Source organism: Triticum aestivum, chromosome 1A, assembly GCF_018294505.1.
Source record: "Triticum aestivum cultivar Chinese Spring chromosome 1A, IWGSC CS RefSeq v2.1, whole genome shotgun sequence".
Taxonomy (NCBI): domain Eukaryota; kingdom Viridiplantae; phylum Streptophyta; class Magnoliopsida; order Poales; family Poaceae; genus Triticum; species Triticum aestivum.
In genome coordinates, this window is record NC_057794.1 from 193920475 (window position 1) to 193936033 (window position 15559).

Genomic DNA, 15559 nt, shown 5'->3' on the forward strand with positions numbered 1-15559 from the left:
GCAACTATTTGTTGTGCAGTTCAATTTCATCAATAACAGTTTCAACAATACCACTATGAATTACGATATTTGGTTGATGTTAAGGATATTGCAGTTAACATACCTTTTCATTTTTCAATTGTTGTTTAGGAACATGCATTGTATTGAATGACTAAATATGCAATCCCAGGCTACATAGCAAGTGTTACCTTAATGTTCTGATGATGTCTAGATATACATGTAATAAAATTTTATATAATGGGATGGATGGAGTGTTGTACTACATCATTTTTTAGTTGTTGTTTAGCTTCTAATATTAACTTGGTGCTTTTAGGTACATATATCATTACCAAAGATCCACACTTCGACCCTTTCTGCGTATGGGCAATGAGATATTCATGAACCAGCATCAAGGGAGGAAACTGATAAAGATTGTTATTAAAATGGGTCAAAAGATGTCAATCGAACTATTTGTTTACACTTTATGCAAGATAACAGTGAACTGTGGGATGGTAAGTAAGAACCCTGTAGCCTTCTTTTTACTGTCCGTAATGAGTTGTGTTAGATGACAATATCTGAATCTTTTTTTCTTTTGTTGTGGATTCTGAAGCAGTTTACTCAAGATTACCTCTCAAACTACATGATTAGCGGTCGGACATCATAAGGGGTTAGACTAGAGTCCTGCATGCCTTCTGCATCCAGGAGAGCACAATAGGGCCATTCCGCTTCACCTTGTTCAGCAACTGAAATGTCTATCGCCTCTTTCTTTACCATCTGTAACAAGTATAGAACCCTGGTGCATCATTCTTTAGTTGGTGTTTCTGTAATTCTTAAACATATGTACCTGTTCGAATAATGCATTGGTTCTTTGAACCTGGTGGATATGAATAAAGCTATAGCCTACTTTAAAGTTTAAATTAGGTACAATTTTAAATAGCAGCAATTAAATTAGGGCGAAATTATGTTGTGCAGGTCATTGCGGCACACACGGTTGGTAAAATTCAAACGTTTGCGATATACACCATAATCCAAGACTGTTCATAGAGAGGAAACGTGTGCAAGCATGCACACAGTTGCCGTTTACAAAGCGTGTGTGATGTCAGACACTATCACATACGGTGCAGAAAAACTAAATGTGTGTGATTGTCTACATATCATACACGGTTTATAATCATGAATTGTTTGTGATATGCTAGGCATCGTAAATCACCCGTGCCTAGAATCTACCTAGAAAACTGTCGTGCCTGGAATCTGCCTAGTTTTAGGCAGAACCACAAAACTCCGACTGCGAAGGCAATGCGAGCGCAAACGAGTGGCAAGGATGAAGCGTTTGGGATACTCAAGATATCGAAAACGATTATACATGGACAACTGTATGCATCAAGGCTCCCTATCCTCGACGATTTCTGGATCGTGTGGGAAGAAACCCCCTATCGCCCACACTCACTTGGAGACGGTTCCATATGCCAACCAACCACATGAAGTTTTAACTCCGTTATTTGCACGAGAAGTCAATGCTACTGCATCCAAACGCATTGACATTTCTCAGAAGGACGAGGTGTGCAACCAGACACATCCAAGAACAAGCGGCCAGTTCACACCATCCAGACTACAATGTACACACCTGTATATTCTTGACTACTACTTCCTGCTAAACTAGAATCACGTCACGCTAGCATGCCAGGAACTAAACCCCGAATCGAGGTTGCCAACTTGGCCCACAACCAGCCCTACAACTCTTGGTCAGCAAGGAGCGCAAGATCTAGAGGTTTCATCAGTTGAGAACCAGCTTCATAATCAGATCGTTCCAGGCGTCGATGGGCCCTGGCACGCACCAATGCAGGCAATCATTCTGAACGGATGAGCCATCCTTGTTGCCCTGTGCAAATGGATGGAACATCCTGTAAGGACCAGCATGGCCGTCAGGTCTCATGGACGAAATGCTGTAAGTGTCCAAGAGCTTCAGTTTCACCACATCCCTTGAGCTATTGGCCGCTGCTACGGCCTTGTTGAACTCCTCAAGCTCAATCCCCCTCATGACATGTTCCATGTATTTCCCACCGTACTCTCCCTTCTTGTAAGGCAATACCCTGTTGCACGTTCCGCCGCTGAACCACTCGCCGTTCTCAAAGTGATCAGGCGCCCAGGTCCTGAAGAGAACAACTGGCTTATGGTGTGCCGAGGAGATGAATTTGAGTACCTCTTGTAAAGTCCTGCGATACAAGTGCTCAAACCCGACTTCAGTTAGGTTCTTGTCCTGGCAATGATGACAGCCTAACACCTTATCACTCTCCCAGTAGACCGCAGTCTTAAGAAACCATTGTCCACCGGCAATCACAACATAGTCAAACCTCTCGTACTGACTTATCCAGGTTGGTTCAAGTATGTCAAGGTGAAGCTGGATCTCGGAAGTGGACTCGCCATTCTCATTTTCAAAAACCTCTGATTTGACGAGGAAGGGAGCCCAAACGAGGGACACAGTGAAGTTGTATGATTGGAAGTGCCATCTCCTATTTTTGAATTCTTTATCATGGTAGACCTCAACAGGTTCGTCAGCCTAAATAAACAGCAAGCAGGTCCAATAATAAGGATACTATACCACTACAAATGCAAGGTATAGAGGGGAGAGGCATGTTACATAAGTAATGCATTGTTGTTCTAACCCAACTAGAAGTACATTTAAATAGTGCACACAATTTATAAATATGAGAAGAAAAAAACACCACTTTTGATCCTAAACTACTGGCTTCATTCACATTCCTCTTCAAACAATTTTTGGGCTCATTTGAATACATAAACTATCAATATGTCAGCCTATGTGTGTAAAATTGGTTACAAAATATGACTCCAATCTGTGCAAAAATAAAGTAAATATATTACATTTTTTTGCACAGATAAATGACCATATACTTTCAAACAAAGAATTACATGCATAAACCTCACGTCACAACCTACATACAAGATTCTCTTCAGATATTTTCAAAATTTCAGAAGCTATTCTTGCATTATAGAAACTGGCCAGGGGTGAACTGCTCTGGATACTAGTGGATACAATAGTTTAGGGGGTTACGTATCTTAGCATAATTCAGTGCACGCTCCTCCAATTGTAGTATCTCCTAATGAGGAGAAACAAAATTTCCTTTTAGGGCATTTAAACGTAAAAAATAAGAAAATACAGATACGAGCATGATGCTTCAAGTAAGCATTAACAGCAGCACTTCAGTATGACAAACTGATAATTAAAAGGAGGAGTCATGTAATGTGGTATAATTTACCTTAGACAGAAGGCATATCAAGGACTGAACTTGGTTACGAAGAATGGAGTCACCGATAAGGCCCCATGCTTTGTTCCTCATAGCACCTAGAAATCTAATTTCATCAAACGGTGGCAAATCACATTCATAAGGTTTCCACCTCCAGTGAAGATATCCAGTGTCTGGTCTACCATTCATCATACAATTTTGGTGATCATCAATAAATCGACAACTTGAATTTGTATAGGCTGGGCCAGAGGGATTTGGTAGCCATTCTCCATTGAAAAGGTCACATTTTCCTATGCAAGTAGTATCCACGTCAGATTCTGGAAATCAGAAAAATACAGAAATAAGCAATTCAGCTTAAAACGTTTTTTTCTTCTTTCAGATTTCCACGAGAGTAAATCCTTAGGTAAAAGAGTAGTGAGGTGGGTGCATTCAGGTAACAGAAACTGGGAACTGCTCCACTGAGTCATTAATCTTGTCCATTTTGCGAAAACATGAAAACATGGCAATAGAAGGCACCTGGTACTAACTGCCCCTGATTCTCTAGGCTATGCTTTGCTTTTATTTTCCAAAAGGATAAAAAATAAATCGCTACCCCTGATTCTCTCTCTGTTGCGGCAAGAAAATTATTGGATCTGAAAATGATTGCTGCCAAATTCCTTATAGAAAGTTAGAAACTAAAAGATTTGATCTGAAATTCACCAAAATTGCTCTTCCTGAAGACCACCCGTGGAACTTGCCCATACATCAGGACGCAAGGCCACATGCTCATCGTGGCACAGCATCTTCATAGTGGCAAGGTTGTCTTGATGTGCTGGTGAAGGTCATCACATGCAGGTGAGAGTCTATGAATGCTCATGAAAGGTTATCGTCCATGCGCTCATGAAGGTCACCTTCATCCTTGCTACAGCATTCTGCACTTGCTCCGCTTTTTGTCACCAACATGAAGGTCAATTGCTTGCTGCACTAATTGTCTCAAACGGTCTAGCCACAAAGAAATGTTACCAGCAATGTCCATTGTTAAACGTGATATGCTAGGCGCATTGGTCCCACCTGGGCCGAACTAGGTTGGTTAGAGATAGAGTTGGCAATATTCTTGTAACCTCTTTTCATCTCTATCTTCTCTCTTTGCTTGGTTCTCAAGATGTAATCTAAACAGACTGTATGCATATCTCAGGGATGAGCCCCTGCCTAAAAAACACGGAACCGTCGCCACCAACGAGGTACGACGTTCATCGCTCGTTTACATGGTATCAGAGCCTCCTCCATCCACTACATCTAGAGAAAAACCCATCTCCATCGCCAGCCATGTCGTCCTCCTCAAGCATCGGTCAGTCCTCCCTCCCTGGGCAGGTCACGGAGAAGCTGACCCGCACCAACTACGTGTTGTGGCATGCGCAGGTGACACCGCAGCTGAGGGGAACTGGTTTCTTCGGCTACGTCAACGAGACCATGCCGGAGCCCGCCAAGTTCCTCGCCACGAAGGACAAGGACGGGAAAGATGAACAGACGCCGAATCCACTTCGCGTGATCTGGTTCAAAGAAGGACAGCAGGTACTTGGATACTTGCTAAACAATCTCACCAAGGAAGTCCTTGTGCAGGTCACATCCATAGCTATGCCGTATGAACTGTGGGCTGCTCTTGCGCATATGTTCTCGTCGCAGTCCAGAGCCCGCGTCAACAACATCCGCGCCACACTCTCCACGGCGCAAAAGGGCACGCAAACAGTGGCGGCGTACTTTTCTCACATGCGATCTCTCGCAGATGAGCTTGCAGCCGCGGGAAAGCCGATCGATGATGATGAACTGGCCTCCTACATCACCGCCGGCCTCGACATGGAGTATCAGCCTCTCATCTCCGCCAACGACGCCCGCACCAAGCCCATCAGCCTCGACGACCTCTTCGCTCAGATGAGCAGCTTTGATCAGCGCCTTGCCCTCTACAACGGGGCAGGCTCTGGTGGAGGCTTCAAGTCTTCTGCCAACGCAGCCGTCCGCGGCCGTGGAGGTGGCGGCTCTCACTACCGCGGGCGCAACAAGGGCAAGCCATCGGGCGGAGGCAACAGCAGCGGTGGCAACTCCTCCAACAGCGGCGGCGGCGGGCGGCCCTTCTACAACAGCAACAGGGGCCGCCGCAACTCCTCTGGCAAGCCTGGCGCGGGACCAGATGTTACGCGCTGCCAAATCTATGGCAAGCCAGGCCACACAGCAAGGGATTGCTGGTACCGTTTTGAGGAAGATGAAGAATCTTCCCAAGATGAGAAAATTGCAGCAGCGGCAGAAGGCTCCTACAGCGTCGATACCAACTGGTATGTGGACAGCGGCACGACAAACCACATTACCGGCGAGCTGGAGAAGGTGACCGTACGTGAAAAGTACCGTGGACAGGACCAAGTTCACACTGCCAATGGAGAAGGTATGAGAATTAGTCATATTGGTCATTCAGTATTTAAAACTCCGCATAGAAAAATCCATCTTAGAAGAATTCTGCATATTCCTAGTGCCTCGAAAAATCTCCTTTCCGTTCATCGCATTGCCCTTGATAACCATGTCTTTCTTGAATTTCACTCGTTTTTCTTTTTGATCAAGGATCAGGTCACGAAGAAAATCCTATATCGAGGTAGATGCGTTCGAGGGCTTTACCCGTTGATTCCGGAGCTTAGGAGATTGAATAAACAAGCCTATGGTGTCACCAAAGTTTCATCAACACGGTGCATGATAGATTAGGGCATGCATGTTTTTCTTTGATCAATCAAGTGCTTAGGAAAAATAAGCTCCCTTTTGTTGGTGAGCGTAGTTGTGAAACAATTTGTGATTCATGTCAACGTGCTAAGAGTCATCTGTTACCTTATCCTGTGTCTACAAGTGTTTCTACCAAACCTCTTCAGCTTATATTTTCTGATGTTTGGGGGCCTGCCCCTACTTTGGTTGGAAGACACTCTTATTACGTTAGTTTTATCGATGACTACAGCAAATACACATGGATCTATCTTCTTAAGAAACGATCTGATGTGTTTCAAGTGTTTCACAACTTTCAAGCACTCGTAGAAAGAAAATTTGATTGCAAAATTCTAGCTCTCCAATCTGAATGGGGAGGAGAATACAGAAACCTAAAAACTCATTCTTCCAACAAATTGGCATATCTCACCATGTGTCTTGTCCTCATGCTCATCAGCAGAATGGTTCTGCTGAGCGTAAGCATAGGCACATAGTTGAAGTGGGTCTTGCCTTGCTTGCTGCTGCATCCATGCCACTAAAGTTCTAGGATGAAGCGTTTCTCACCGCTGTTCATCTTATTAACATATTGCCTAGTCGGGTCATCAACAATGAAACTCCGGTAAAACGCTTGCTTCACACCAAACCCGACTATACTTCCTTACGAGTATTCGGGTGTGCCTGTTGGCCCAACCTTCGCCCGTACAATAATCGCAAGCTCATGTTTAGATCCAAACAATGTGTTTTTCTGGGTTACAGTCCACAACCCAAAGGTGTAAAATGCCTGGATGTGTCTACCGGACGCGTATACATCTCCCGTGACTCAAGATGGCAATGGGGCCCCGAAACCCGCGTCCCCACGGGTTTTTACCCTATTAGGGGACGGGGATGGGCGTCTTTTTAACCCCGCGGGGCCGTTGTTGGGTAAAATATAAAACCCGACACATTTCACGGGTTCAAACCCGTTTCAACAATACCCGTTTCAACAATGTCAAAAAATGTCTTACATTTTGAGACAGAGGGAGTAACTTTTTTGGTGCCCACAAACATATACCCATTTCCTTATAAATATTTTCTAAAAAATGAATAGCAAAGGAGCTGCTAACATTTAATCAAAGAAGTCAACAAGTAGCAATTTTGTCTTAACAATTGATCTGTGTCGAAGCTCGTAATCTTTTTTTATGGGTGTAGCGAAGCAAAGCTTTTAGTATAATTGTATAGAATTTCATTCCCGTACTTTTTAACTCAAGTACATCCCATGGCAGTATCTGAATTCTCGGTATTTTACATAAATATTTATCCACTAGACGGGATTAAACCACCGGTCTTGTGTCTTACTTTCTATCCCATGCAAAAGCACGCCTTAAAACCAAAATGTAGAATTCAAGTTGGCAATTGCCCATGGAAAACAAAACAAATACAACTGTCGTTATAACGGCTCCTATGCTCATAAATAAAGGTTCAATGTTTCCAAACATGGAGGATAAATAAAAGATCAACTTTTTATACTAGAAAGTACATACATCAAGTCAAAATGTTCGAAACTGCTCCATTTTGTTCTCAGTCCCGTTTCGAGCTTCCCATAGAACCGCGGGAAAACAACACTTACCTAAAAAATTATAGGGCAAACACCGATTTCCCCAGCATTCAAGATGCAACAAAACAATCAGACTGCAAATGTGCAATCCCTATTCCTCTGCAATCACCAAATATGTTTCTGAACCTTACTAGTCTTATTAAGACCACAACAGGCGTTCAGGAACGATAGAGTAAAATTCCTATTTCACGGAACCAAAACATAAGTTCCAAGTTCCAACCTTGAACTCAAGAAAATACGGCGCAATTTCCAACAAACAAAAAATCACCAAAAACTGCAGGCGAGACAAAATGAGAAACAATTCGCCCTCACTAAAACCCCCGACAAGATAAGCCTAAACCCTACGAATCTCTGAACTTTCTTACTCAACTGAAATTAGAACTGGCAGAGAAATCCCGTACCTTCCTTGATATCCGGCGACAGAGACGAAGAGGAAGAGAAGGAGCAGAGCAGACGGAAGGCGACGCCGGCGAAGAGGATCCACCCGATGGCCTTGAGCCCTCCCAATCCCCATCCCCCTCCGCCTCCCTTGCGAGATCGAGGAGAGAACGGCAACGCCGCCCACGGCGACCACCTCGGGCCCAAGCCCATGGGGTGCTACCGTGCTAGGATAATACTACTAGGATAGGATGGGCCCCAGCTCGAGTGCCTGTGCGTGCGAGCCGAGCCGAGCAGGGTAGGAGAAGAGGAGAGGAAGGAGCCACTTTTTTTTGGGAGACACTGGGACTGCGAGTTGACGACATCTGACCCTCTCGGTCCTCTTTTTTGTTTTTTTAGGAGTTCTGACCCTCTCGGTCTGGGCGTGTGAGAGTCCCATTGTGGGGCCTGCCACCATTCTCAGCCTCTTCCGTCGCCTCCTCTTCCTGACCGGGCCTCGTGGCCCGTCATCTTAATTCCTACTCCTTTCATTTTAAAGTATAGTTCGTCCGTTCCTAAAAAAAATATAATACGTTTGTGCTTTTCGAGATTCAACTTTAATCATAAATTTAACCAAGAAAATTGACTGGCAAAAAAAAATTATATAATTAATAACTTTTTTGAATACGAATTCATTGGTATAACTTGTGCTCCCGCCGCAGTCGATCTTGTTAGTTAAATTTATGATCAAAGTTAAAGCACGGAAATAGAGTAAGCACTACATAGCACCTATTTGGCGCTTTATTTTTTTCTTTTTCGAGAATCACCTATTTGGCGCTTCAGCGCCCATTATAGGTCAGTTTACAAATGGGCGCACACCCTCCTGCGAGCTGGACAGGCCCATCTAATTTTTTCTGGTTGTTAAATCGCAAAAAACTATGAGCAGCCACATTCTTTTCATGTGACTACTTACCTCTTTTCCAACTGTGTCTAAAGAAAAACCTTTTTTCAACGTTTTCTTCTTTCTTCTTGCCTTTTTTTTTCTTTTCCCTTTTCAATCTTTCTTTTTCAATTTTCCTGTTCCTTTTCTCATTTTTCGTATGGTTTTGTTCAGTTTTTTTCTTTTTCTTCCTTATTCTTATTCTTATTCTTATTATCTTCATTTTGTGTCATTTTTCTTTTGATAAATGCATGAACTTTTTTAATTTGTAATTTTTGGTAACTAAAAGAACTTTTTTTTAAATCCATCACCTTTTTTTCAGAATCGATTTAAAAAAATTATCTAACCTTTTTCAATCTTTATCTTTACCTATTAATAAAGCATGCATTGCTTTCATCAGGTTCACCGTCACGGTGTTTTTATGAAAAATCCATATTCAAGGTGGTACTAATTTTTAGCTTCGGTAATTTTCGGTTTCATCCGCTTTGTCCAGTCTACAGCTACATCTTCCTGTACATCCTAAATCTGCTTTGTCCAGTCTGCAAACGAAGCGGCCCATATGTTCTTTGCCGCTGCACGCCTTCCAGCCCGTCGTTGTACGCTAAAGTTTTGTACATCGCTGGCCCGCATCAGCTAAAAACCTAGCTCGCTTTCTTTCACCGTATGTAGCTGCGTTGAGACTCTTTCTTCCATCACATAATCCCACCTCGCTACTTTACATCTGATCTCACCATTTCATATATGTACGCCCTAGAAAATCAACAGGCTGTCTCCAAAATCAAGAAGGAAATGAAGCAATTAAGTCTTGTGCATATTCATACACCCTTGAGAATCAACAATGCCCCCTTGAAATTGGGAAGGGAATATGAATGGAACGAAGCAGCCTCCAGAAATATTAGGAAGGGAACGAACCCTCGGAAATTAAAAAGGGAATGACGAAATTATCTTCCCAACTCAGATTTGCCCCCCACACACACACACACCGTGAGGGGGCATGACTCATGAGAGAGATGGAGCGGCTAGCAGGCGGTTGGTTGTTTACGGCAGATTTTTTTAAACTTAAAAAAAGGAAGACATGATACATTTAGGTGCGTGTGATTATCTATAATTAAGAATGAATTTAAACTGTACAATATGGTTTTAGATTAGTATAAGGTTAGTGGTCACTGTATGTTGCAACTAGTGACTACATACGGAGTAAAATGAGTGAATCTATACTCAAAAATATATCTACATACATCTGTATGTTGTAGTCCATTTGAAATGGCTAAAAAAGACTTATATTTAGGAACGGGGGAGTATTTTTTTTACCCAGTACAGAGACGCTCATATATATGCACATGCATTCATTCATATAAACACACATACACATCTTATCCCTACTAGCAAAAGGGCTCGTGCGTTGCAACGGGAGAAAGAAAACATTATACGCCCTAGAAAAATATCCAATGGGCTACATTGCAACATATAAAAGATAAGTAATCAATGTTTCAATGTTTTAAATAGCGGGCTATGAAAAATAGCGACAGGCCTCCAAATCAGCTATAGCGGGCTATTTGTGAAGGCGGCCATTTAGCGGCACCCTGCTAAAAAAGCTATAGCGGGCTATAGCGGAGCTATAAGCGGATATTTAAAACTATGTAATTAATATGTTCTTGTATCCTGAAACTCGACTTGGCGAAGGCTTTCGACACCATCCAGCATGAACCGATGATTGAGATCATGCAACATATGGGATTCAATGAGAAGTGGTTGGGGTGGATCAAATGTATCTTTTCCTCCGGAAGCTCTTCGGTGTTGCTTAATGGAACCCCAGGGGAACAGTTTGATTGCCTTTGTGGGGTCCGGCAGGGAGATCCATTGTCGCCGTTGATCTTTGTTCTCGCAGCGGACCTATTACAGTCAGCGATGACAGTCGGTTTGGTTTGCTGCAGTTACCCTTGCCCACTTCCGACAGTAACTATCCAGTAATTCAGTATGCAGATGACACGATCGATGTGTTCCCTACTTGTATCTCACAAGCGCAAGTATTGAAATCTATACTGGTTGACTACGCGAAGTCGGTGGGCCTAAAGATCAACTTTCACAAGTCAACTTTGGTTCCCATCAATTCTGATCCGGTGCTGGCGGAGGAAATTGCAGTCATTTTTGGCTGCTCTATTGGCAACATGCCGTTTACGTACTTGGGCCTGCCCATGGGCACCACGCGCCCGAGTGTGACTGACCTGATGCCGCTGGTCACCTCAGTTCAGAGGAAGGTACCTGCTGCAGCCTCACTTTTGGACTATGGTTCCAAGTTAACGTTGCTCAATTCTGTGGTCACCTCTTTGGCTATCTATGCCATGTGCTCCATCAAGATAAACCCAAAGATAATTGAGCACCTTGATAAACTGCGTAGATCATGTCTTTGGGTGAGAAAGTCAGACGATGGGGTTAAGGGAAGCTCGCTGGCAGCTTGGGATATGGTGTGCAAACCCAAAAGCAAGGGAGGGCTGGGGATCGTTGATGTGACGCCCTCGATTCAATCGTACACTAATCATACGCGTAAATGTGTACGATCAAGATCAAGGACTCGCGGGAAGATATCACAACACAACTCTAGACACAAATTAAAATAATACAAGCTTTATATTACAAGCCAGGGGCCTCGAGGGCTCGAATACACAAGAGTCAGCGGAAGCAAGAATATCTGAGTACGGACATGAGTTAGACAAGTTTTGCCTTAAGAAGGCTAGCACAAAAGCAACATTGATCGAAAAGGCAAGGCCTCCTGCCTGGGAGCCTCCTAACTACTCCAAGTCATCAACGGCCGTCACGTAGTAGTAGGAACCCTCGGGGTAGCAGTAGTCATCAGTGGTGTCGTCTGGCTCCTGGGATCCGTCATCTGGTCGCAACAAACGGGTATGGGGGAAAATAGGTAGCAAAGCAGCCGTGAGTACTCATCCAAATTACTCGCAAGACTTACATCAGATCTAAACTAAATATGCATATGTATCAAAGGAATGGGTTGTATTTGTGGACTAAACTGCAGAATGCCAGAAGGGAAGGGGGAAGCCTAGCCTATCAAAGACTAGCATCTTCTGGAACCCACCATCTTGCAGCAACAGGAGGGAGTAGAGTAGCATAAAGTAAAGTAGTAGAAGTGTTATCAACCTCGGCCAGAGATCCTTTCTCGGCTCCCTGCGAGAAAGCAATCCCAGAGCCATACTATGCATTTCTCATCACGATCCAATTCTCATCACCATCCAATTCTCATCACTTATCCAGTTCTAGTTGTATCGATCGGGATACAACTCCAAGTGTCCGTTACCGTAGGACAGGCTATCGATAGATTTTTTTCTTTCCTACAGGGGTGCACCAACTTACCCACCACGCTCGATTAACTCCGGCCAGACACACTTTCCTGGGTCATGCCCGACCTCGGCCAAACAATACGCCGCAACCCGACCTAGGCTTAATAGAGAGGTCAGCACGCCGGACTAAGCCTATGCCCCCAGGGGTCATGGGCCATCTCCCCGGGAACTCCTGCATGTTGCGTACGCGGCCGGTGAGCAGACCTAGCTACCTCCTTCAACAAGGCAGGAGCTTACGCAGTCCAACCCGGCACGCGCCGCTCAGTCGCTGGCGTCTATTAAGCTTCGGCTGATGTATACGACGCAGAACGCCCATACAATGCCCACATGATGGTTAGTGCTATCAGGCCAGAGGCCCCTCGGATCAAATATCCAAATCATAGTGGATTAGGAGCACGCGGTAACAAGCAGAGACTCACGATCGATGTGACCCCGTCGCACCGTCTCGAGTACTTGCGGCAAGGGCTAAGAATGCCCGGCCACGCCTCGTAAGTATCTCGCGGGCACCTTCCAGGTCAACCCGACTCCACATCACTCGCTATTAAGCTCGTGCGGGTACCCCTTAGGGCCGACCCGTCGTTAGTAACATGGCTCAGTGCAAAGTCATAGTAACCATAGTAACTGTGTGTCTAACACCAAGGGGGAAAACCCCGATGAATCGCCCCCCGGTGAATTCCACTCGATGTAACCATCAAGGTGAACGTAAGAGGATCCACCCTCGAGGTTCACGCTTGAGGGGTTGCACGACAGAGCCGTATCGAGAGTGGTTAAGGAGGAAATCACCCTCGATGACCACGACCGGATAGCTACACTACAGAGGTCTCATCAGGAGTGATGTAAGAGGTTTCACCCTCGGCACTTGATGGTAGCTCTACAGATTTGTACAACTAAGGGGGGTGATGTGCGGTGTCGGGGCCTGGACGTCGATCACGTTGATCGAGTCATCGAACATAAAGCGGGGCAACTGGGACAAGGTGGGGGTCATTGATGGATCACTAACCAACCTATACTAAGCAGTTTAGGATAAGCGGGTAAGGTATGAAAGCAGGTAACAAAAACAGGCTATGCATCAGAGTAGGACCATATAGAAAGCAATAGCAGTTCTAATGCAAGCATGAGAGGGGAGGAAATGGGCGATATCAGAATGCTCAAGGGGGGTCTGCTTGCCTGGAAGCTCTGCTGAAAAAGAAGTGTCGTCGTCGACGTAGTCGATCACAGGGGCATCAGCAGCGGTCTCGAGGTCTACCGGAGAGAAGAGGGGGAAGACACAGTAAATACAAAGCGAACAAATGCATGAAAAGACAACAAGTGGCACTAGGGGTGTTCTAACGCGGTGCTACACGATACTGGCGAAGGGGGAATTCAGCCGGGAATGTTTTCCCGAAATTTGGCATTTTTTGGACAGATGAAATGAAGGGGGAAAGTTGCATGTTCGCTATGCTAGGGGCATGTGGCGGACGAACGGACAGCGTATTCAGATTCGTCTCGTCGTTCTGAGCAACTTTCATGTATAAAACTTTTTCATCCGAGTTACAGATTAATTTCTATGCTTTTTTTAAAGATTTAAAAGATTTACTAAAATTATTATTAATTCGAAAATAAATGCTAAAATGCTAGATGCACCCATCTCTGCGTACACAGAAGTGTACCAGAGGCTGACAGGTGGGCCAGGGGGTCCGAGTTGACCAGTCAACGTTTGACTGGTCAACAGGGGTGGGGCCCCCTGTCATTGACTGTTTGAACTAAATACATGTTTAATTAACTAACTAGGTAATTAGGTTAATTAGATTAATTTAATTAATTCTAATTAAACTTAATTAAACCAATTTAATTAGTCAATTAATTAACTATATATATATATATATTTAATCAAAAAAAATTTGGCGTGGGGAACATATGCCAGTGGGCCACCGGGGCCAAGCGGGCGGTGCTAACGGGTGCATCGGCGCCTGATGGGCGCGTGCAAGGCGAAACACGCCCGGGCGCATGGCGAGGCCGCCGTGGCACGGTGGGGTGCCAGAGGCCGGCGAGGTAGGGGGAAGGACCGGCCAGCGCCAGCAAGCGGCAGCGCCGGGCCGACCACGCGATAGGGGAAGAGGCCCTGGGCGCGGGCATGGCCAGCCAAGCGCGAGGGGGGCAAGCGGGCGTGGCTTGGGTGTCGCGGGGAGGCCGGAGAGCTGCAGCAGGGGGGAGCAGCGAGCACTGTGGAGCAGCGCGGCGGGCGGGCACGGGCGGCAGGCGACGGCGCTAGGCAAGCGAGCGGCACAAGCGGGGTACGACAGCTGCTGCAGCAGCATCCAATGGGCGGAGTCGGTGCGGGGTAGGGGCGGCGGTCAGCGGGCAAGCGCGGCCAGGCGAGCGGCAGGGCACGGGCGACTCCGACGGAGCTCGCGCGGGCGGCGTGGCTGGGATGCACGCCGTCGAGTGCGGTGGTGGGCGCATGCAATAGCAGCCGCGTCACAAGCAGAGCAGCGCAGTAATGGGGGCAGCAACGTGTGGCATCACGACGGGCACGGCGCGAAGGCGCGACGGGATGGCTAGTAGCGACGCGTGCGGTGAGGCGACCTACGGCGACCGGAGCACAGGGGAACGGAGCGAGGGCGAACGAGGCCTCACCGGGGCCCTGTAGTTGTGCAAAACTCGGCTCGGGAAGGAGCGGGGGAGGCGATCGGCGACGTTGGTCAGCGAGGCGAGGCAGAGGCCTCCCGCAGGCAATGCACGACGAAGGAAGAGCGAGGAGGCAACGGCGGGAAGGAGGTCCGGCGACGGGGCGGCCCGACGTGGAGTTGGGGACGCGTCCGACGACGACGATTGGCGTCGGGGCACTGGGTTTGGCCCGATCTAGATCGGATCGGGAGGGGAGAGGGAGATATTTGTGCGAGGGGGAGGGTCACGTCGTTCTTATCCCCTCCATGGAAACGCCGACGACATGGTGTGGCGGGGACGCGTGGGAGGAGCCCCGGTCGGATGAACAGGGAAGGAGGACGACGACCGTGGAGGTGGGCTGCGGGGTTGGGCCGGGATGGGCCGTGCCCGGCTGCCAGCTGGACTGAGAGGCCTGGGGGGGGTCTGCCTTTCTCTTTTTTTTCTTTAAAAAAGCAGAGATAGAAAAATGACTATTTAGGGTAACCAAAAGAGTTGAGAAAAATATGGGACTTAGCCTATTAAATAGTTTACATTTTTAGGCAGTGCCACAAAAAGGTTTGGAGGCCATAGGAATCCATTTGCATTTTTCACACATAAAATAGCACTTTAAAATGCTGAAATTGCATTGTAATAATTGCTACAGTCCATCTTAGCTCTTAGGTGTTGTTGTTTTCCTTAACAATTAAATGTTATGGAATTTTGGCTAAATGAT

At 46.0% G+C, this 15559-nt stretch overlaps 1 protein-coding gene and 1 pseudogene across 2 annotated transcripts; one reads left to right on the top strand and one right to left on the bottom strand.

The window, feature by feature from the left end:
* Nucleotides 1–1073: 1073 nt before the first annotated feature.
* On the bottom strand, nt 1074–8291 carry LOC123043047 (protein trichome birefringence-like 26). Of its 2 annotated transcripts, none has more exons than XM_044465398.1 (3): nt 7953–8291; nt 3255–3559; nt 1074–2536 (listed from the first exon to the last, which is right to left on the bottom strand). In XM_044465398.1, exons 1-3 carry the CDS (start codon nt 8140–8142, stop codon nt 1754–1756), a joined length of 1278 nt encoding a protein of 425 aa, XP_044321333.1. In that variant the 5' UTR covers nt 8143–8291; the 3' UTR covers nt 1074–1753. The 2 variants fall into 2 exon arrangements, with proteins under 2 accessions (XP_044321333.1, XP_044321338.1); XM_044465403.1 differs by having other exon boundaries at nt 3255–3532; nt 7953–8280.
* Nucleotides 5028–5166, top strand: LOC123072643 (uncharacterized; annotated as a pseudogene).
* Nucleotides 8292–15559: the final 7268 nt, after the last annotated feature.